Here is a 24,982-nt window from a genome sequence, read left to right as displayed (position 1 = left end):
GTCTCCCACTCTTCAGTGTCATTTGCGGCTGTGTTGCCCCGAAGCCTGGGGTCAACGTAAAAATACAAATACGTCATCCGACCGATCGGACTAGTCAGAAGGACCAAGTTTTCATAAGGAAAATTCTGCTGTAATGTTACTGCCAGCCGTCACTTTCTTCAGATGTGCTTGTTTCCTATTTAGCTGTTAAAGCTTATCCCGTAGTCGCATTGTGCGACATCCAAGGAATGATTTGCAATAGTCCCATTTTTGGACGGGAACCACACGCCCACAAAGTCACATTTAATTCATTAAATCACTCCCAAGTAAGGTAGATGACAAACAACGTCGGATCTCCACATAATGAACCTGCGTGAACTTTAGCACGGCCTATGTAAACACGGGTAGATTACTTGGGTACCTTGTTTGTCTACTTAGAATGCTAACTTGCTTTATATCCACACTACATAATGATCCTAAGACGGCTCTGTGCATCTACAAAGAATAACAAGTGAATTTATATGTTTTTCTACAGAAATATATTACTACCACTGCACATTATAATGTAATTATGTCATTTGTTATAACAACTAGGTGTTGCCCGTAGCTGCACCCGCAGTATCTTGTATTTAACTCATCACATCATTAACAATATCTATACAAAATTTCATCAAAATTGTCCCATAAAAGTGTAATAGACAAACAGAGAGATTTTAAGCTTCGCCCACGTATATTTACGTTTGGATGTAACTTTGCGCTACAGATTACTTGTAAATTATGTCTCCTTACACCATTTGATATTAAATGATGTATTCCATTTAACATCCCTATTTATAAAAAGGAAATAAAAAAGCGAAAAAAGAGTTTTGTTTTTATGATTAATAATATAATATCGCTACTTTGAATAGCAGAATACAAGTATTTAAGAGTTAATGAGCCTGCTCGGCCTTTTTGGAAGTTAAATAAATATAATTAAGAAGTTCTAAGTGCAAGTCGGTAATAAAAAAGTACTTAACCAGTGAAAGCTTCATGGTCAAAATTAAAAAGTTAAAACTATTTTCCAGTAACTTTCGTCGTATTTCCTCATGGCTGAGGGTCGCGATCATTACGTGGAATGAAACACACACAACAACTTTCTTGGCATTATTGATGAAGTGGTTTGCCATCACCTTCTCCATTTCCCATACAAGTTTATAATCAACCAGTGTGCAGGTTTCCTCACGATGTTTTCTTTCAACGGAAGCAGGTTGTGGTCTATGAAAACTTACTATACATGAGTCGGAATGGTAGAGAGACTCATGGTACGTGTAGTATTCGAACCTGGGACATTTAGATCAATATTACACGACCACGGTTTGAGTAACTTAAGATAACTATTACATACTCCTAATGTTTAGTTTGTCAAATAAAATAAATGCTTACTTACCTACATAAACTGGGTATTACATACATAACACTACTACCTATATACATACGAAGTGATAAGACCGATATGTTATCTTTAGGTATCACTTCTATCTTGGAACGTTCCAATTCAACGTTAAATCTATTTTTAAACTCCGACGACAGGAGTTACGGGTGAACCGATAATATTCTTTTTTTTTATTTAAGATAGAAATTAACCGAGCCGCCACATGTACTGTATTAAAAAAATAATGGACTAAAAGTACCTACCTATTGGGTATATATAGGTACCACAGACTCATATATTTACAGTCAACCGCACTTCAAGTTACATTGCATAGAACTAACTCTATGCTATTTCTATTGCAATAGCGGCCAATTTGCAATGATTTTGTATGGCTTTGCTGTTGACTGTACTAACTTAAAAATAAATAGTACGTTATCTTTAAATAATATTTTACCAAGTCCATCGATTATATCTATGGAACAAGCCTATTAATTATGTATCAACTTAACGCTCATTATCCAAAAACAAAACACAATTTTTTCATTGTTGCCACAAGGCTAAGATCATTAATCAAAAAGATCTAAAAAAAAACTTGGCTATATCAATTATACTTTTACAAATTGGGTGCATAAAATTTTCGAATGTTTTTATGAATATTTTATGTTAATATGAGAATGCTTTTGTATAGTAGGTATAAACGAAAATAACTGTTAAAAAGCTTTCAAAACATTATAGTTATAAGTATGATCTGTGATCCAAAGAACCCAGGTTCGAATTCTACTCGTGGAGCATGAAGTTATAAATGCCAATCTGCCTCACGTACAAGATTTCAGAGACCATTTATTTTCGGCGTGATCATTACTTGAGGAAACTTGCATGCAGGTATCTATACGGTTAGTTTATTAGTCTATCAAATTCTGCTTTTATTCTGCAAAAGGTACCTATATCTTTCAGTTGGAGTCTGTCACGCAGTCAATGAAATATTAGACTGGGAGCCACGTTTATAAAATAAACGTAAACATGTGCAAAAACTAAAACAGTATCTGTCGAAAGGTTCTCAACTGGAGTGGTGTCGTAAAAAAATTGTACCGGATACTAGCGGAAGTGTGTTACTCACTTGTGACTATACACGTGTCTAAAGTGTTTACAGTTGTTCCCTTTCTTATCGACTACAGATAAATTGCTTTTTCATTAACGACCTTTCGCCCGCGACGTCGTCCGCACGGAATTCACTATTGTAACTTGGGGAATGGAAAATGAACTTACTACACGGTTACTTATTCTATGCCCACGGAAATCGTAGCTTTTTTTGTAGGAAAAAATATTATAACACCCTTTTTTATACACAAAAAGTTAAATAATGTTCTGTCGATATCAAATTAGTGAATAACAACAGAACATGTTTTCATTCTTTACTTATCGCAATATACTTCATTTACTTTAACTAAACCAAATCTTAAAATATTGTTAACGTATGTTAAAAAGTAAACTAAATTAAATATAATAAGAACATAATAAAATAATAGAATGAAATTCGTTTTATAAACACACACTACACACACAAAGATACACCGACTTACCTATTAATAGTATCTTTATTGAAGTTAGGTATATTAACGTCAAGTCAAGCTAAGTCATTTCCAATGAGAAACTTACAGCGCGAGTTCGAGTTTTTATTTAGCTGCCACTCAAACGGTGCAAAAATTTCTGACAGCCGAGTTACAATTCAAGGAAGTTCGATTCTATACCTAACACTTAAGTCGATTGTATATACCTCTCTATAACACTCAAGACACCTACAGCATCTCGAGTTAGAGCTTGGGGCGGCTACGAATGCATTTACACGTCGCAGTATGGGAAAATCTGCATGTGTCGCTGATTGTACCCGTGTACTACTTCATATACCTACACGTCGTAATACTTGATCGATTTTGGGTTCGAGGGGACTGCACTGCAATGTTTGATTGTGTAGGTAGAGATTATCACTGACAGAGAGATTGGATTGTAATGCTTACGAATGATGAATATCTATAATATCTGCGAAATTTACTCCCTTTCTCATCCTCGCGTGTTTTCGTTTCCTTATGGAGCTACAACGAAACCGAGTGACAAGCCAAGTCAAATTTTAACGTTTTATGTTTAAGCAAATAAAATAAAAAATTTGAAGATTCGACTGTGAAGTTACAACTTGTAACTGTCGCCTGTCTGACGTCAATCGACCGTAATAATAAACCTCTAAAATTTCAATTACATGACATCAAAATGTAAATTGTATTAGGTACTACTTTATTTTTATTAAACTAACACAATACACGTTGTGTTGAGAATTATCATATATAAAAACAAATTCTTTAAAATCTCATGATGTTAGTTCATATATGCAAAAACATATTTTAAATTAAAGTCAATTATTCCAATTCAGTACCCAAACAGCCCTTTGCTGTGGTCCATCTACAGCATCAAAAACGTAAGATACCCGTGCGCTCGGGCCTCCGTGCCTATTCGCCCGAATTCAATTAACAGTACATGGCACAAGGGTAATAAATTCTCTAAACAATCAGAATTCGAGCCCTGGTAATATGTTGACTGGTTGCAAGCGCATTGCGGCTATGCCTGGTTTAATCAACGGGTAAACATGCTTTAGTCAACCGACTCCATGGACCCCCTTACATATGTATAGCGGTCGAAACCAAAAGGGAGTTTTTTTCACACATTTTGATACAATTTCTATGCGAATTTCACCGCGGGAAGGCTGGTTTATGGACTTTTTCCCTTTATGGTGGTTTAATTAATGCGAATTAATGCGAGTTTTTTTTTGTTTCTGCGCCCGTTTTTAGGGTGTGAAGAGATATTTCGGTTATTTTGATAGCAGTACTAATAATAACTTAAAATGTATGCACCTTTTAGATATGAATATTGCTTGACATGTATATATCTTATAATAATTAATTAAATGAAATGATTTGAGTGCTGGGATCAAACCCGCGTCTCTGCCATCCTGAGGCAGCAGCTGTTCTTCGAACTGATTCATAATGGTAACTTATAATAGTAAGTAAATACTAATTGATTTAACATACCTATTTTCAAACTTATGTATTTAAATTGTTTGTAACATGTGATTTATAATTTGTAATGATTTATTACAGTGAATCCCCGAGGGTTTACTTAGCTATATTTTTCTTTTAAAAGACATAATTTTCTTTGGCGATATTTTTACACCTTATATCGCGTCAATATTCTCCTTATTTTATTTTTATTATTTGAACAAAACTAAACAAATAATGAAATCCACGTTGTATTTGGAGGTTAAAATCGCACATTATAATATGATCATTTAAAATATATACACATGAAGTTTAACCGACTTCTAAAATTAAAATGGTATCATGAACAAAGGTCCACTTTTCTTTTTGCTATTTAAGTTTTTAACCACAGTCTTAAATATCTTTCCCCAACTTACAATTTTGTAATGAAACTATGTAATAATTAACTCTGATTCAAGCAATAACTTCATTGTTGAGTCCTATCGCGCCGTGTTGCGAAGATCTAGTTAGATACACGCATGCTGGATTATCAGTGGCTCATTAGGTCGCCAAAGCCTAGTTAATTAGGCATATAAATTAGCTTTGTGATTAGCCGGTTCTACCTAACCGTAATCTGATATAAATTTCAAATGGTTTTGTAAAAAAAAATTGAACACAAATTTACATTTTTAATTGTTATCCTGTTAGTACCAGTTCCCCTTTCTTTTTCCAAAAATCTATATTGATTCCAGTATGCTTTAAACCTTATCTTTAGTTTGTTTCTTTTAGTTTTTTTTACGTGTAATTTTATATAAAATTGTTGTGTAAATAAATAAATGTTTTTATTGCATTATTAAAAATATATTTTTTGTATCTAAATTGCAGAATTAATATCTACCTGATATCAACACAGGAATATTTATAGTGAATAAGTAGATATGATGAAATCTATAAATTGATCTCATTATGACATCGTCGATGTACTTTCTAAGTTTCCACATATCGTAGAATATTTTAAGTAATGTCAATTTACTGAAAACAATAATCATAAAAAATGGGAGGATATATAATGTTTTAAAATTTTGCCTTGATTTATAATAATATATTTCTGGCCTTAAAGAGGTTTTAGATTTCAGGCTTGAATCGTGAAATTCATGCACAAATGTGCATGAATTTGTACATGTTTGTGGAATGCAAACGCCAATGTGCATTTATTTTTCGTACTCATAATACAAACTGCAGATACATCTAAATTTTCACTTGGTTTAGGTGCTTCTCTTTCGTTTCGAATGTGTTATTGCTAAGTCTGGTGTAAAATTCAACGTCAACCAGTGTGCAGATTTCCTCACGATGTTTTCCTTCACCGGAAACTAGTTGTGGCCTATCAAAATTACTATATATATGTCACATTGGTATATAAATTCATGTGGCACGAGTAGGATTAGAACTAGGGATCTTTCGGTTCACAGGCGGGCGTCTTAGCTACTGCATCACCACAGCATCAGAGTCTTACGTTACAACATGAAGTCTCCTGTAGTCATCTCAATAAAGACAACGGCGAGGTCGAAGGTCAAAAGTGTTTCTTTTGATCTGTCGGCTGACGTACAACATGCATAGTTCCTTTTCGCTTAGTTTAAAAAAAATATATTTATTTTCTCTATTTTTACACGGTACACGAAAAACACATTAGTGACTCTTACGAAATTATGTGAGGAAAGATGAAATTTAAATATTCATGTCTGTGTAACAGGCAGGTATGGGTACATAAGAATGTTATGTAAAAACAACGTTTTTACAAAATATTTTCATAATACAAAGGTATATGGTATTATGAAGGGATGTTTTGAAGAGTATGAAAATAAATTACCACTTCATTAAACTTCATTGTAAAATTTACATCAAATATTTTAAAGTATAAAAAGATGATTAAATTATCCGTAAGTACCTGACATTGAGAGAGGCCTAGGCCCAGCAGTGGAAATAAGAGGGCTGTGAATATAATATAAATATATAAATATAATATCACACAGATTGAGCTAGCCCATATTTTATAACATATACATATAAAAAATATGAACATCCAAGACCCGGGCCAATCAGACAAAGATCATTTTCCATCATGACCCGACCGGAGATCGAACCCGGGACCTCTCAGATGCAAGCACTTTGCCACTACGTCACCGAGGTCGTCTATAATGATAATGACCTGCCCTACTGGTAACAATGTAAGGAATTGCATTATATCTCATTACTATTACTCTAAGCAATTAAAGAATTAAGTAACACGACACATCATTCAAAGTAGAATCGGCGAAACATTTCATTCTGTAGCGACAACCTCCATAATATTACCCAGTTCGTATCTGTCCGTACATGGCATCAAATTTTATTGCGACAAAGATTATTCTAATAAGAAGATTTAACTTGTAACTCGTCTCTTAATTCATATCCCCGGCGCGACGGTGAGCGACTTTTCTTGTTTTTCTAACTTTAATTTAATTGATAAATTGTTACTTATTATGGTGGATTAGACACTTTGGCATTGAATTCGTAATACAAATTTATCTATGAATAAGCACATAATCCATGGAAAATCGAGGTTCATAAATAATACCATCAATTTTCTTAATATCACAATACAAGTAAGGAATAATGCTTTTAAATAAAGTTACCAAAATAATCCCTCTTAATTCGAATCACATCCAAAGATATGCGTTGCGTTTAAAAATGCCAATGACACTTATGAACAGTTTGAAGTTAAAAACAAAACTCCAAACGTAGGTACAACAGTTACACAACACAGTCGTGAAGTAGAACCTAGAGAGTAGTAGACCTTACTAAGTACGCCTGTGGCGCGGGTTTAACGGTGAAAACTCCCTAATTAACCTTTTCTTAGACACAATGACGTGTATCCCTCGCCGACTCCTTTATCTGATCGGTCGTAAAAATTAATTACGTACACATGTTCATAAATATCTAAACTGCACTCATATTGGTCTAGTACATTTGAACCCTCAAGATTCGACCCAAAAGCTTTGTGTGTTCACTTATTTTTACTCAACCTCTTTAAACATTCAATGCTTTGTGCCTTTTTTTGAATATATATTTCATGAATATTACTGGTTAATTAAGAAAATACGAGAACAATTAAACATTGTGTTGTAGAGGTATTCTTTAACATTTCAGAGAGAAGTAATTTGAAAAGTCTTTTTCATTGGGCGTGTTATTATCAGAAGATCGATTGGGCACTATAAAATAGTATAAAGTAGACGAAGTAAAATGTAGAAAGTCCTGTGGGCAATAAGTATTCGCTGGGACGTCTACATCCCGGGAGCCAAATAATATTAGTGGGGTCGAATGTTTAGGTCCAATGGGTATTAATTCTTCGCGTTTTCATTTGGTTGTTTGATTTTCGCGCGGACCCACGGGCAAGCACCCACCTACAAGTAATTACTTGCTGCAAAAACTGACATGTCAATAGTTTATTTAGTGACGCTTTTTACAAAACTTCCGCCCGCGAGTGACGCCCGGTCGCGCATATATATTCGAAAAATGCAAAATTAGCTCAAATTGCTTGTTATTAACGATGACAGATGTCTTGGCGCCCGACTTGTTTGGTTTTCAATAAAATATGAACCGTATGATTAAACGGTTATGACTTATTCTCTATGTTGCACATTATAAATGTGTTTAGAAGTTGTGATAGGATGCGTTGATTGGTGCTAGGTATAGGGATATGCAGTTTAACACATAATGTATTTTTAATATGGTATACTAGATAACATACGAGTATAAAGCCTAAATATGAATCGGGCGAAAATTCTAACTATTCTAATCTAATATTAACAAATGAGAAAGTAATTTTGTTTGTTACCCCTTCAAGCTCTATCTACTTTACCAATCTTCTTAAAATTTTACATTACGTGTAGTTTCATTCCGGAAAAATAACTTTTCTCGTGGAAAATTTACACTGGCGAAGCCGCGGATAAAAGCTACTTTAAATATAAATTTAGTGGTGTAGTGGCCGAAATATTTTACCGTCATTAAAAAAAACGCAAATTCTTTTTTCTATATTGAGTAAAATAGGTGCCTGATCAAAATCGTCCAATCTATTATATAAAAGAGCAAGCGTTTTTTACTAATCAAGTCCCAAGCTAAACCATAGATGCTATAAACGCGAAATTTGGGCAGTAGCTTTAGGTTATTACGTAATGCTCAGATAAGAAAAGAATTTTCAAAATTCGACCCCTAAAAGGGTAAAAATTTGGGGTAAAGTTTGTATGAAAAATAACGAAAATCTTTACTGATCTATTTGAAACTTGCCACAAATGCTATGCAACAAAAATAATGCAACCCATATTTCAGGATTTTTTAAAATTTGACCTTTAGGCTATAGTTAAATGAGGGTGAAAAGACATATCGAATAATCCCATTCAAAATTTCGTCAACTAAAGATATGATGGTTCGAATCCTGAACTTCAATTATTTTGAAGTAAATCTGATTAAATCTATAGGGTGATTTCTGTGAAAGTTTTACTGTTGTATTACCCGAGCGAAGCTGGGACGGGCTCGAATATATTTAAAAAAAGTCACATGCGTCTTTTTTTTCGTATGACGACGGCAGTAATATATTATGAAACCCTGTTTTATAAAATTCATTTTTATTTTTTATGATGGTTACATTCAGTGAAACCTACCTAAATTAAGTGTGATTATGTACAGTTTCATGTTTATGCTGTGTAAAATTAGCTAAACGTATTCTATATAGAAGTGGAACATAATAAGTGTTGTCGAGACGTCATTAGGTCACGCACGGCTGGGATGAAATATAGAGGACAGCGTAAATTGTTTTATATTGCATGTACCAAGTTTTTTAAATAATATTGCATGTACACAAGTAATTTTAAACGGGAATAAATTATATAAAAACTTAAATTAATTACTCATCGGTCTATTGACTAGAAGAACATAATAAGCAGTAAATTTTAAAAATCTTCCTGAAGCCAGTTTAATGAATTATTGATGTCATTAAAATAAAAAAAAATAAACATTTAGTACGTAAAATAATAAATAGGTAGGTATGGTGAAAAAGACAAGAATTATATTTTTGTAAATAGGTGTATATTACGTATATACTGTATATACCTATCTATTTACTGGGTAAGTAAAAACCTTCGGATGTGATTGCTGACGCTATAACTAGTATGATTAAAATAATAATAAAATGTGAAGAGGTAGGTTAGTCATGTTGGTCTATAACAAAGTATACCTAAGTATAAAGATACCTTGTACCTACACATCTTGAGTAAAAATTAGAGCAATAAGAAACAGTGCAGCACTTAGTAAGCTATTTGATTAAAAAAAAGTAATATACCTACCTATCTTGGCATTGTTTAATAGAATAAATAGGTAAAGTGATTTAATTCGCTTGACAAATTGTGTAAAATCTATGAAATTAGGTATATTTTAAATTTAAACTGTTAATAAAACTATACTCATACCAAAATACTCTAATTTTGCATGTATTTAATTCATCATACATTTTTACTTGGAAGTACAATCGCGCACACAAAGCGCAAACCGCTGAGAGATTTCCACGAAGGCAGCGCCATCTATTCAACTTTTGTGCAAACATTGTCTGAAATTGGGGTGTTTTAGCTACTTTACTAAGTTCGTCATTTTGCCGTCTTGCTTTTTAATAAATACGCAAATTCTTCACTAAATACAGAACGAAGTATATTTATTGTATTATTTTTAAAAAATAATAATTCTTTTTATCTATACCTACGTATAGACGAAGTATAAAACAGTAGCTTCTCTCTTATTAAATAGAGTATTGTTTTTCCTAGAAAAAGTTATACTTATGTATAGTTTTTGTAATCTATCTAATAGCTACATGATACGATTTATTTTTAATTAGGTAGGATTCAAAAATGTAAATAAATAGGTACCTACGTATCAGTCTCATTCCTTGCCCTAAACAATTCTTCAATAAATCACAAACTGGTTTCGCATATGTATGTACCTACTTCAGCCTAGTACAAAAAAATCAGCTCTTAACTCTGTATTGCAATGTTCGTAAATCTGACGAGGTGAAACAACTTGTCTTCGGCGACCATTTTTTGCCACCACGGCTCTGTGCTCGGTACAGGGCTGGACTCGGCGGAAAGTCATAAACATGATCCGACCAGGGCGAGTCTGCCGCTTTTTTCTTGCGCCCCACCCGGTGAAAGGCGCGGTCATTATAGTGGGTGGGGCTAAGTAAAAGTGGGGATGATTTTATCCAATAGAACTGACTCGATGCGCTGCATCTTTCGAAAAGGACAGAAAATTGTTGCGTTTATTGGCGCGTATCGTGAGACTCCGCCCAAAAGGCGGAGCTAATTTGGCGCTGGCCTACGGCGGAGGGGCGTGTGAGCCGGTCCGCGCGCTAGTCGGTGTCGAGACTCGATCGCGTGAACTTGGTACATCCCTGTTGGAACCAGGTTCGGTATGAGAAGCGCGCGCGCAACCCGCTGACGCCCGTGATGGCCGCGCGTCGCTTTGCCGCCGCGCAAATCATCTGTGATACCTTAACTTAATTTAGTATTAGGAAACTAAATACGTCCTACGTTTAGACTTTGAGAGACAGTGTTTAGTGTGAAGCCGCCCATATGATCGTCCCGATGGCAGCGTATGCGCAATTTGGCTATTCGTACCCGCCCGCCTCGCAGGTTAGTCCAACTTTGAACAACATTCTAATATTAATGTTTTTCTTTATGATTATGCTTTAATAGAGTAGATGACATAATAGAACTTAAATAAGTACCGACTTCTCTTTCAGCTGACCACACTTAATTTTAAAACATACTTGCTTTAGTAATGACCATGTAAATAAGGCAACGTGCGATATTGTTAAATTAACGTAACTTACATAACTCGACAAAGTAGTAATATCATCGCATCGCATAGATAGCATTAATATAGTTATAGAAAGTGTGTAAGTATTGTTTTAGTTTTTTATGTATAAATTTATTGATTCAAAGTACAGAAATAATTTAATAAGTTGTTAGTTATTTTATACAAAAATGACGATATAATTTAGAAAAAAAAAATGTAGGCCTAAATTATTTGACGGTTGGAAGTAAGTAAATGATCTAATTTTTATTATCAAAATATTAATATACTTAGTTTAAGTAAAATTAAAATTATATAGTTATATTATATTGTTACTTATTAAAAAGTTTACTGCAATTAGGAGAGTAAATAATTCGGTTACTGTAATTGTATATGATTTTCTTCTGTCTCAGTATTGATATACCTACCTAGTATGCGTGTTGAATCATTCACTTATATTTGGAATTCGATTTATGAACTTGGTAAACACAGTCAAACATTATTTATTTTTTAGGCTAGGTATAATATTTGCTATACATAAATTTACTAATATACCGACTCACGTATGGTTACTAGTCATCTAATATTAATATTGTTGTAGAACCTACAAGTACCTGTTAATATTAGTTTTGATATTATATAACTACTGTTTAATATTTTCTTAACGAAGGTAACTAAAAATGATAAAAAAATATGTTGGTTTCATATTTTTTAAGTATAGGTAGAATAATTTAAAAACAATTGGAGGAAATCACTCATTTCGCAAGCCGAATATTTAAATGTTTACTTAACAAAGTGTCATTATTGTTTTTTTCTCTATTGTCTCCCTTTTTTATGTGTATGGTAAGAAAGATTGGCATATTACCATTGATACTTAATTTGATGCTAGTCGTTGAAATAAGTTTAGTTAACTTATAGGTACATGATTAATCAAGAGTTCATTGGTTTTTAATTAAAATAACTTATATCTAGAAGAAACTGATGAACTATTGCCGAATATTGTATATTCCATTTAGTATTTAGGCTAAAATATGACATTTATATTAATTTAGCACAAATAATAAAACCTTTACTAAAATATTTATATTATTGTTTGATTAAACAATAATATAAAACGGAATTAAATCTTGCAATGTTATATACATTGCAAGATTTAATTCCGTATAATAATTAAATTGCATAAAATATACATAAAAATAGTATACTTAAGTGCCTAATATTATATAGTTATTTTTATTATTACAATATATAAATTTCTATTATAGTTTACTATTTTCATAATAATAATTTATTGTTTAGATCAGTTGTATAAAAAATCAACGTAATCCATTTGCTACATCATATACTTACTAATAATTATGTCCTTTAGGTCTGATTGTTTAGACAAATCTAATGAGAATAAATTTTCTACCCCTAAGTAGCTACTGTTACATTGTATAATAACAATTAATATAGGTTTTAAAATACATTATTCTTATTAGATTCTCATTAAAACATTATATAAGTAAGTAGTTGTTATTGAAATCGATTTTCAAATAATATTTCTTTACAAACAAAAACTGAAGACCCAAATGCTGTAGTTTCTGTATTTTGTTAACTGTCTATACTTTATATACTTATAATGAACTTCTATTAGTCTATACTATATACTTATAATTAATTAGTTCAACCTATATCAAACGCAAGTTCTTATTGGCATCATTTACAGCTGTTTTCTGTAGAAAATGTTCAACTTAGAAATGATCAAAAAGATACCGAAAAGTGTTGAGACAAAAATATATCCTTCAGTCGCAAGTTTCAATAGTAAACAGAACAAATCGCTAGAATTTTACTTTAATTAGAGACACAAAAATTGTTTTCTTTGATTTTTTTCTTATATTAATTTATGAAGTAGATACCTACTTATCCATTTTAATTGACGTAATGAATAGGTACTTACTTACTTTATTCAGATAATTCAATATTCCATTCCATTCTATGTTGCTAATAAACAAAATCCCGGTTAGTTCATTTCGCTACTTTAATTCTATCGAAATATCACATAAAAATACACTGACATTGAAAAGTGCTTAACATAATGACATAAACGTTATAGATACTTGATCGTAAATATACTACATTCCGATATCCAAGTTGAGAATTTATCAAGCTCAGGCGGGCATTTAATTCTGTACTAAACGGCTTACTAACCTGCCCAGCGCCTAACTAGGCACTTACCAGTTAATGTTTGTGCTAAACAATTAATAACGAGAATAGCGATACTTGGAAATTTATCAGGGGATTGTTGAGATCTTTGGTAAAATAATGGTTTCGTAAAACATAACTAAGTAAGTATATTTACTTGTGAATTCGGTAAAAACATCATTTCTTTAAAATAGTCTAGTAAACCAAATCTAAATATCAATTCCATAGTCAATACCAAAGGGAAATTGTTTCAGTCTTCAAAAAACGTCTTGACAGAGAATTTCTTTCTTTATTATGAATTATTATAATGTATTTATGTCAACCTTTTCCAGAATGTTATATTACATACCTACCTATATTTTAAATTGCTGCAAATTCATGTTAATCTTATATGTAAATCAAAATGATGATTTTACAAAAACATCATTTTTACCACGAGTTTTTATTGCCGTCAAGGAGATCTTGCCACATTCAACGTGTATAAAAAAAATCATGCCAAGTCGAAACCGTTGCGGAGTTTCCTTGTTGGGAGCTGATCTTGATTTTCATGTAAATTGAAGCAATATTAAAAATTTCAACTCTGATAGGTTTAACTTTGGTTTCAGGTAGACAGAACAACAAGTTAGCATAACGCTGTTTTAACAGCTTATATAAACATTAAATGCAAAGATCAATAAATTTCCTTTAGAATTTACTATTGTATTGGCCGTAACTGCGAAATCTCGGAAAAATGTGTGTAAAAAGTGCTTTTGCGTCGACCACACGGGGCTTGGAGTCGTCGAATAAAAATCAAGGGCTTCATTTGAATGCCGGGAAGATGGCGGCTGTACTGTCAACGAGAGAAGTGTTTACTTTTATTTATATTGTGGCAGTTATATAAAATTTAGTAGAGGTTTTATATAAATGTAGTAGTACTAGAAATAGTAGTACCTAATAATTATTTACTAGTTATATCAGAACTAATTAATAGAAAATTCACCAGCACCGCTTCACCCACTTTATAACATACTGCAAGCTCAGTATCAGACCCATAGGTTAATTATATAATTATATTTTTTTATATTTAATGGAGTGAAAACCTTTGTCTCTATTATTTTTGCGTATTCTTCGGAGTTATGACCAAGCGAAGTTTGGGATTATAAAAATGAATCTTAAAATGTTGAAGTCTCAGCTGTGATTATATAACCGATCGCCTGTCTGATGCCAAATCCACGGGAATGTTATTGTTACCTATCAGTTGCCAAAGCTATGTGTCCCTCTGAAGTTGCCTCGTACGACATCCAAGGGTGGATACGAGTGGTCCAATTCTAGGACGGCACCACACGGCACTATCATCGTGGTCATATAAACCAGTAACATACTTACATATTTTATTAGTAGAAATAATGTTAACTTTTGTATATACTTTACGAATAAATACGTTAGGTAATTGATGAAAATTATACTAAGTATACTTATTATCGTTTGTGTGTTTGTTTGTTTGTTTGTCCTTTTTTCATTTAGAAACGGAGCAATTAATTGTGGAGATAGCTGACAGATTGGAGAGTGACAGGTTATTTTTAGCCGCAACTGCTATAGTTAAGTATATTTTAAACGTGAAAGTTTGTAAAGAACGCTAAATCTACTAGATGGGTTTTGATGAAATTTGGTAAAGCTTGCAAAACAATATGGTATTTACTTTTTTTTTAATTATAGAATATTATAAAGGCGAAAGTTTGTTAGTATGTTTGTTACCTACTTGTTGACGCTAAAACAGCTGGGCCAATGGTTATGAAATATACCTTGGACTTCTTTCATTCATTAAGTACGGATTTGTTAAAAAAGTCTGATAGGTAGTCAATGGCGCTTTATAAAGTAGATGGCGCTACTATGCATACAAATAAAAAGTATTTACCTATTAAAAATAATTACAACGATCGATAAACTACGACCTGCGCTGTGTGGTTGGATAACATTTTTGTATGAATTGGATTCAATTTCATTGGTTCATTTAGTGTCAAATTATACCTACACATATTATGTAACAGATGTAAGTAGTAGTAAGCTTCCTCTAAATTTATAAGGTTTTTTCTAAAATCCTATGAGGACTTTTAGACTTTTGAACATATATAAATTTGATTTCTACCTAGGAAAACAGCGGCTATAGATGCATTGTCGCTACTCTGTATTTGTCCATAATAAATCTTCATAGACCCATTTACAGTCAAAAAAGGTCCCAATGCTAAAAAAAAGTTGGCGCCTCCGTATCTATGAAATCAGATCACAGTCAGGTAGATTTGACCCCTTTTATTGCACAAAAAAACAGACAGCATCTATAAAATTTTGTGTGTAAACCAAAGCAATGTTGGCAAGCCTTTTAAAATCTTATTTTTTTATTTATACAAACCTCACATATATATATATATATACGTCGGATATATGAATTTATTTTATTTAAAGTTCGCGACGCGATGCGATGCTACGCGATGCGATGCGACGCGATACGGCAATAGTCGCGTTGTAGATTGTTAAAGCGACTTTATAGAACAGGCATACGTTCATACGAGTCATTTGGTAATTCAGTATCGCGTCGCACCGCGTCGTTTTGTCAGAATGCGGACAACACGTTACACATAGAGCATGAAACAAACTCAGTTTTTCAATTTAACCTAATACTATTGTAAATAATGCGACTGATTATGGATAGTTGGGAATAAAGTAGTACTTTAACTATGACTGTCCATAATTGTTTATGTTATTTGATGATTCACTATTAATTACCCCAAGTAATCATTACTTATTTTAAAACAAAGTTCTCTGCCGCGTCTAACTGTCTCTTCGTGATAAACACAAAAAGTACTGCACGGATTTTCATGCGGTTTTCACCAATAGATAGTATGATTCCTGAGAAAGGATTAGGTGTGTAATTTATAGTTTTTACCCGAGTGAAGTCAAGACGGGCCGCTACTGACGTATGAAATAACACGATATAATGATTCTAATTAAATAATACAAATGTTGGACTATTGTCTTTTTAACTAATCAACGGATGATTATTTTTATCTTGACGCATATGATGCTTGATACGGGTGTTAATCAAAATATTACGCAGGCGCAAATACTCGCATTTCCTCGAAACATAAAATTTTTGAACATGATAAGGTTAAGCCTTGAAAAGTATTCGCTCAAAATAAAATTTGATAGGTACATACACATTTTACGTTTCTCACCAAACAGGAACGTAATAAAAAGAATCTGGGAGAAAAATCTTTTTAATTATTTACTAACATTGAAATAATACCTAGTACCAGTTTTACGGACAACATCTGAAAAATATTCATACTCTAAACGGAATCGTTAGGTCATTTAGACTTGGTGTACAAAACAAAATATTTCATTCACATCAGCTCGGGAACACAATGGCGTCCAGAACGCGGCAATTCCGTAACAATTTTACGATTAATTGACTCAATGCAATCGAGCATTTGAGTGGGCGAGAGCTTTTAATGCGTTTTTGATACGGCCACGTAGAAGTCAAACAAACAACAGTTTATACCTGCTTACAAAGCCAGTAATATTTTGCATTTTTCGCAAATGGTGGAGTCCCCACTGAACCTGTAAGATTCGACCCGACTTAATAATTTCCCATTAAACTTATTTTATGGAATTTATCTGGTACACTTGACTGATTACAATTGACCTTTGAGATTAGACATCTCTCTCTTTCAACTTAGTGTTTTCTCGGTTTTCACAATGTCTTCTGCATTCTTAGTTCTGGCACGCAAATAGTTATTGACTACATCGAGCCAGCATTTCTTGGGTTATCCACGTCTGCCAGAGCCAAACAGAAGCGGTACAGCCAAACATTGGCATCCTACGTAATTAGCTGGTACCAGTTTCGAGATTAGACCAAAGAAGATTAATATCAAGTATTTTTTTTACTTAGCGTATAAGTCTGGCGAGGAAATGCTGCCAGCATTCTCGGCACGTTGCCTCGGTGCGGCGCGTTTGAGAAGGTTTTTTTGTAATTTTGGTCTTATTTTAATTTTCATTTAATGTATCCAACCCTCAATTGTATTATTTATTCAGTTTAGTAAGAATTAGTGAAACACTTTGCTAGTCTTGTAATGATAACAATGATCGATTAAATAAAAAAAAATAAGATTTTACGACACGGTGATCAAAATTGGATAAGAAAGATGTTTTTGAATTTCTAATGTGTAACCAAGTTTTTAATTGGAGGTGGAATCGGTACTCTATTTACAGCATAGTTGAGGTCGAACAATTGAGGTCCAGTGGACAAGAAACTACTCCCTCCGGCGACTAGAAAGGGTCTTTGATGCGCGTGACTTCACAGACGTGGCGCAAAAATAAATGCCAAAGAACTATGAGCGATAACGCTTGAAAAAGTCAAACATCTGCAATGTCTAATGAATTTAACAGCTAATTACATTAATTTAACGCTCATAATTGGCTTAGTCTCGACAATGATGCTTGATGTTACGTTTGGTTGTTGCATTTTAGGGTTCCGTAACAAAATAACTTTTTAAATTCGTGATATATCTGTCTGTCAACCTCTATAAATCACAAGAAACAGACAGACGCGATAAAGGGCTTTGTTTTATTAGATATAAGGATAAGAACATCCTTCAGAGTATCTGCAGATAAGTCTTTAAATATGACACTGATGAGGTTCCTAAAACCCTTTTTCTTATAGTTCATTATTTCAATGACGGACGTTTCCAAAATAGCTTCTCACCACTTGATGACTACGGTGATGCCTGTCTCCCTCCTCTAACTTCTAAAGTGATAACGTGAAAAATATAAAAAGAATTAATATTCTTTCGAGATCTACATTATAATAAATATAGATCTCAATAAAAACTTTCCACGAAAATTGGTTTGAACGAGACACAGCCGGTAGGTTTTGAGATTGCAAAATTTTCTTCACATTTTCCAAAATTACAAATATAGCTTTGTCTTCTATAAAAAAACTAAAAAAACAAATTTATTTTTTTTATATTAAAATACTTGCTACCACTGGACCTTTCATGGGTGAGTCCGACTCGCGCTTGATCAATTTTTTTATTAAACTTTTGTCCATATATATAACTATGTAACTTAGTCTAATGAAGGATCATTAGACTAAGTTACATAGTTAGCTCAATTTAAATAATAAATTTAACTTATACCGTTTTGAAGAATGTAAAAACAATTATAATTTAAAAGTATTGTTATAAAAATAATTAATTGATTGTGTGCTTTACGAGTATATGCCTGGACGACCTCGGTGGCACAGTGGAAAAGTGCTTGCCTCTGAACCGAGAGGTCTCGGGTTCGATACCCAGTCATGGAAAATGATCATTTTTCTGATTGACCCTGGTCTTGGATCTTTATCTATAGATATATATGAATTTTGAATGAAACTAATGACAATCACTTAGAACCTAGGTATCTATATGATGTGAAATTGCAAAAAGCTGAATATCTTTTCTACGTGTTATTAATAAATAGGAACAACGTGTAAAACAAACACTTCACTAAAATTTGTTAGTAATTATGTAAAATATAATGATCGTCGTAAGTGAAGCGAAGAATTTGCACCACTATACTTATAGTTTTTGCTATACGCCCGATAATTTCTCACCAGCTCTTGAATATACAATCATGTTGTGTAACTAATATTAAACAATTCAGTTATTCACATATCAGACATGATAATAGTCGAAAGATAAATGCTGTACAATATAGGAAATTGTCACAAAAATAAATATACAAGTTGCTTCTTCACAAATACTTAGCTCCTGAACTAAATCGACTTCGCCTATGTTATTTGAGACAAAAAAAAAACAATATTATAATGTACATTTAATTTTTAATCCTAATGGAATATTATCCATAGGATTCTTATGTTGTGAATTTATATTTGAGTTGAGTTAGTATCATCCCATAACACAAGTCTCGAACTTACTTTGGGGCTAGTTCAATCTGTGTGATTTGTTCTAATATATTTATATTTATTATTATGATATTTATGTTGTGTAATAACAGCATTATTAATTATTATTTATCTACATTTACGAACTAAATAAAGTAGTGAAACGACAGCATGAAATCTATGCGCGTAATACACAATAACTGGCACTCTCATTGCGGCACAATCATTATCGTTAATTTGTCCGAGTCCCGCGCGAACGCAACGTTGCGCCTAAAGTGGGCCCATTTATTTGGGAATCCGGCGGGAGGTCACGGGAAAAGTCCACAATAAAAGCCGGGACCGGTAGCACAGTTTAATTGAGTCCTCCGACCTCATAATCCGCGCTTCGCCCCGCCCGCTAAATGTTATTTATACCCAAACTCCAAACAGCCGCCGGCACCGCTCCATACTCCGGTCGCTTATAAATTTAAGCCTAGCACCCTATGTAAGTAGTACGCGGCATTTCAGCATCGACATTACTTTTTTCTGTTTTTTTTTTCACACGGTGCCACCTGATAATTAATTTGCAGCAATAATTGCCGTTGCCTTTACGCTTGTTATTAAACTTGTCGATAATTTAAGATGGAACATGAGTCTCAAATTGCTCTTCGCGGCCGATTGCTCTTTCGCGTTTGCTTATATTGTGTTGGTTGCGAGCGATTAGACGTGATTTGTTAGCGATGTATGGCACGCACGACTACTCGCGACTTCATATACGTGTGAGTGATGCTTTTTTGTTTCTGTAATTTTTAAATCGACAACGGCGGCGTGAGACTACGGCACCGCTCCGAGACGGCTTGATATATTCATTTTCATAATCGTTATCGTGACTTTGTCATCGTATTCCGACGACTAATTAATGCAATATCAGGTGTCACTTTTTGCTCGCTCAGTTTATTACTCGTATAAAAGTATACGTTATTTTAGCATAATTTTGCACGTCGATTGTTATATTACAGAATTATTGTTACGCCGCTGTCAAATGGACAGCCACTATGAGAGTTTGCAGCGCTCACATTCAAGAGCCGCATAATGAAATACCGGCTCGGTATGAACTGTTGGGAATTCATTGGAATTATCGGTGCAAACCGCCTGACAATAGTTAAACCGAAGCGCGTTAAATAACCATTAATAGTTGCAGCGATTGCGGCTGAAATTTATCGATAGGCCGATGGATCGAAGTGCCGAACCGCAACTCATCACTAATGCGCTTCGCTATTTCCTCGTCGTGTGTCATGTTGTGATCACCAAGCACCACGCCAACTCGTTTTTCGTGACCATTTTCGTCACGCACACACCTCATTTCAATTTTACTTTATGAACCAAGATATTCACCGCATAATGGCTAGTATTGTTAATGATGTTTAACATTTCCTAAGGTACCATACGCTCGACTTTATGAAGCCTCGTCAAACTTTCTGACAAAAGTAAACGTTAATACCTACACGTATGACACATTGTATAATGCAATGTAGCACATTATGTCTCTGTCTCCTGGCTCTGGCACTCTAGTATGTACACATAATAACATTATGTCAACGCTATGTAAATGTTCACTCGAGGACACATTATTGTGATGTAGGAAGGTGTTTGTGATTTCGAAGTAAAGAGACATTTCTAAGATAATGCTGGTTTTAAAATGCAGTGTAGTTATTTTTCTACACTCTATAGTCTGAAATGGTCTGTGAATGTATGCACTTAAGTCGTACACGGCGAGTAAGTGTAGTATCAGCGGGCGGCACGACCGGCACAGCGGGGGCGAGGATTTTTGTCATACTAAAACACATCTCACATTGTTTGCCCATTTATAAAGTTACAAATAATTTTTTGGTATCGTAAATACTGAGTACATGAAAAAAGGATGTCGTATGTGTTTACGAGAAAAATGATCGGGATCTTTGTTATTCTGGAGAGTATTTTATTTGGGTGTGATAGGTAGGGAGTGGCGGGTTAACGTATTCCCATGTTGCCGGCGCATAGCCGTCATTGTGCGCCGCGTCGTCTCTAATCCGCGCCACTTCTGCGTCGAGCCTTCCACTCATGTGCATTGCCCTTAAGGGGCTTACACACGTACGACATTACTCAGTTAACGTTACGGCAATCTTGGGATTTTAAAAAAGACCGAGAGAACTCCACCATTTTGTGTGAAAAGTGGGAGATTTGGCTCTGATTTTATGTACGGCCGTCTGACGTCAATCCTCTTTGGGAATGCAGTTATTGCCTATCATTTGCTAAAACTATACACCTATGTGTGTTAGTCGCATTGTACGATATCCATGGGAGAATATGGAGTAGTCCAATTTTAGGGCGGAACCACACACCACAATTCACATTCATTATTATTCTTAATGCTAAAAAGCGGCTTACATGATACGTTAAATGTTATGCAATTAAAAATTGCATTTTACAATTAGTTTTTTTCCGTCGTATGGCAGATATAGAGGTTAGTACACCCTATTCGCCTGCCAATTAGTCCTGTATTTATATGGGTTTAAATTACACCATATTAATAGCAATATAGCTACAAAAAGAGCGGCTACTGCCCTTAACCCAACATCCGAGGCTTTATCTCCGGGTCTTTCAGTCTCTCTTCATTTTATGTGAGGTCTTCGATAACACGGAAAGGTACAAATTAATTAAATATCCAGTGGCACAAAACATATAAACAACAGAAGTGTAGCTACAGCTAAAAGAATAATACGCATTCAGTTCACATGTTATATGATTACGTTATTTTTAAACTAATTAATTAATGATGTCATCAAACTAAAATTAAATAGATTAGGTATACGGTATGTGCTGAGTTTGAAAGAAAATTGTTAGTTGAACGTCATGATTGATTACATTAATAAAGTTAGTATAAAAATATAAAATATATAATAAACAAATTCATGACATTTTAATGCCGCATAACTTTTTTATTACTTATTATTTTATTACTTGAAATATATGAAATTGTTATAATTACTTCTAAATTTATTCATTTGGCTTCTAAAAAAAAATAAGTAATTAGATTCTTCAGTAAAACTTTAGAGCGATCAATTAAAAAAAATACTAAGTCAAAGTGGGGTAAATGAAGTCACAGCACAACCGTATGCAGAATATTCTAATATCCTCCCACTTCCCATGGCCGAAAGGCAAACCCAAGAAGTGGTCCTATAACTAGAGTTGCCAACGACCGTGCGCGAAGTTGATGACCAAGTGAGATAGTGGACCCTGGGCTCCGAAGCTCAAAGGCTGAGGAAGCCGATAAACGCTCAAACGAGAAAGAGACAAAGATCGTATCTTATAAAACCCATCTGCACAAAACCGAAAAGTAAAGAACTTGGTAACAAATTTATATATCCGATACCCGCGTTTTTACTAAACATTTAATATTACTCACAACACGCATTATGCAATTATATTTCTTTTTCCATATTTTATTTATTTTGTGAAAGTAGTTTTACATCAACATACAAATTACATTTTACGAGGTCATGTATACGATTAAAAAAATTAAATATCTTATACTATCTTATAATTCACATCTCTTCAGATAATCCAGTTTACTTAATTTACTAAAGTTATAATAGCAAAAGCAGCCGTTGGCCTGCTACGATGCCACGGACAGATATACAGATACACAGACACATTAAACTTATAACTTCTCTCGTCGGGGGTAAAAAAAAACAGTAATGAATAGCGTGCTAAAAATGACTTTGAATTCAATACACATGAACGCAAACAGCTTCTAATTTCACTTTCACCGGGATTCACACCATGAACAAGTAATCCGACTCCCGTTCGATCTGTTGGGGAAGCGTCTAGACCCTAATCATTATAATGATCGGCCATCGATTGGCATGTTTAAGACGACCAAATTTGAGAGACCCCATTGCCTGCGGCTCACCGCTATTCCCAACTAATCAACAAACTTTAAGATAGTCACTTATAATTTTTTCGAAATTCATATAATAAGATCTGATAACAACCTAATTATTATAATGTTCTCTTTAACATAACCGAAGTTGAAAATTGGAGGCAGCATCTCAGCTCTGATATTTGTGCTAATGCCATGGAAATTTTAAAATGATCGTTGTATCTTTTAACAGTGCTTTCGAAATAAACACATTATGCTCCCGTTCTGTGGTCATGGTCAAGGTTTATAATGGTCGAATTCACAAGAAAACCATACAATAGTTCTGCAATTATATGTTTACATTTTTTGTACATATAAAATAAAATTCATTTGTTTTACGCGTCTTATAGTATTGAACGCGAATTGAAGAATTTAATTTTACTGTAATATCACGGTTTAGTCTGTGCATCTATTTTAAAGTAGAATAAAAAATATATAATAAAATGCAATGTTTCTTTTATGTTGCTCCCAACAACCTGGCGAGGAATAGAAATGGTTGGAAACAAAAAGGGCGTTTGCCCAGCAGTGGGACCTGAGAACTACATAAAAAATATGTACCTAGGTACTACAATAAAAAATAAAAATAAAAAACTCCTTTTAGTAGTAGATAGATAGATAAACTCCTTATTGCACCATTCTCAAAGGAGTTATAAGTTACAACAAGATATTCAAACATAAAGAGTGCAATGGCGGAGTCAATATATAAAGACCAAACTAATGTAAAAACTTCGGTTATTATTTAATACGGAAAAACTACTGGTTTATGACTCTCTCTCATCTGAGCGTTTTCCCGGTTACTTCCTCAGCCGATGAGTGTTCGAGCCGAGGTTCCGGCAAGTAATACTGATTTATGTCTGTTAACTTTGACTTTTTGTGATGTTGGCATTATAGTCTTATATTTGTCTTCCCCAAAAATCCGACTAAATAAAAGAGAATATTTTTCCTCTTAACCATTGTATTACTTTTTCATATTAAAAGAAACCACTTATACATCCTGTCTAATTAACAACGTCTTCCTATTTGACTCATTTTTTGCCATTCATTGTTTTTACTGACCTTTATTCCCTTTCTTAGGAAAGTTATTTAAGGACTTAGGAGTTTTAAGGAACAAGTGGTGAAAAAAATTGCACGTGTTTGTAATTACGAAGTTTTATATTCAAAACTTTGATAGTGTAACGTTGAAATATAGATTTTACACTGTGTTACAGTTATAGCGATTTTATTGTCAGCAGTTACTTGAGGCTTTTCGGACCTCCATCGACCCTGACGCACGGAAAAGTTTATTTAGGTACTAGATTTTCATTAACAAGTATTGCCAACATATAAAGATAACATTTACTATCATTCTACCTCTTGTTTACTAATATTTTAGTTTGAAACACAAAATAAAAAATATGATAATAAAAACATTCTAATTTTCTCTTCGTAAATATTTGATACGATTTCCATATTTTCACTTTAAAGAAAACAGCAAAAAATAACGGGTTGCACTCCGGGAGTTCTAGAAGAAGTGAAAACTTGACGACGTGATTTTTATACGTCTTACGAATTTTCGGGTCACGTGTCCTGACGCGAGTTGTAACATTTTTTACTCATCACACGAAGTGCACATGGCCGCCAAAGAAATTTTCATTTCAAAAATAGAATTTTAT

General features: G+C 33.6%; 1 protein-coding gene across 3 annotated transcripts in view; it reads left to right on the top strand.

The window, feature by feature from the left end:
- The window catches only part of LOC128683049 (homeobox protein araucan-like), an 88,643-nt gene that overhangs the window by 23,289 nt on the left and 40,372 nt on the right, over window positions 1-24,982 (top strand). Inside the window, exon 1 of one of the 3 annotated variants that reach the window (XM_053768244.2) lies at window positions 10,837-11,126. The exons of the other annotated variants lie outside the window; for them this stretch is intronic. Coding sequence (XP_053624219.1) covers window positions 11,067-11,126 — 60 coding nt within the window. The 5' untranslated portion in view covers window positions 10,837-11,066. Of the gene's footprint in view, window positions 1-10,836; window positions 11,127-24,982 lie in introns of those variants that run through there. 3 annotated transcript variants of the gene reach the window in all.

Source organism: Plodia interpunctella, chromosome Z (assembly GCF_027563975.2).
Source record: "Plodia interpunctella isolate USDA-ARS_2022_Savannah chromosome Z, ilPloInte3.2, whole genome shotgun sequence".
Lineage (NCBI taxonomy): Eukaryota > Metazoa > Arthropoda > Insecta > Lepidoptera > Pyralidae > Plodia > Plodia interpunctella.
The sequence above is the reverse complement of the archived record's forward strand: the minus strand, read 5'-3'. Positions and strand labels throughout refer to the sequence as shown.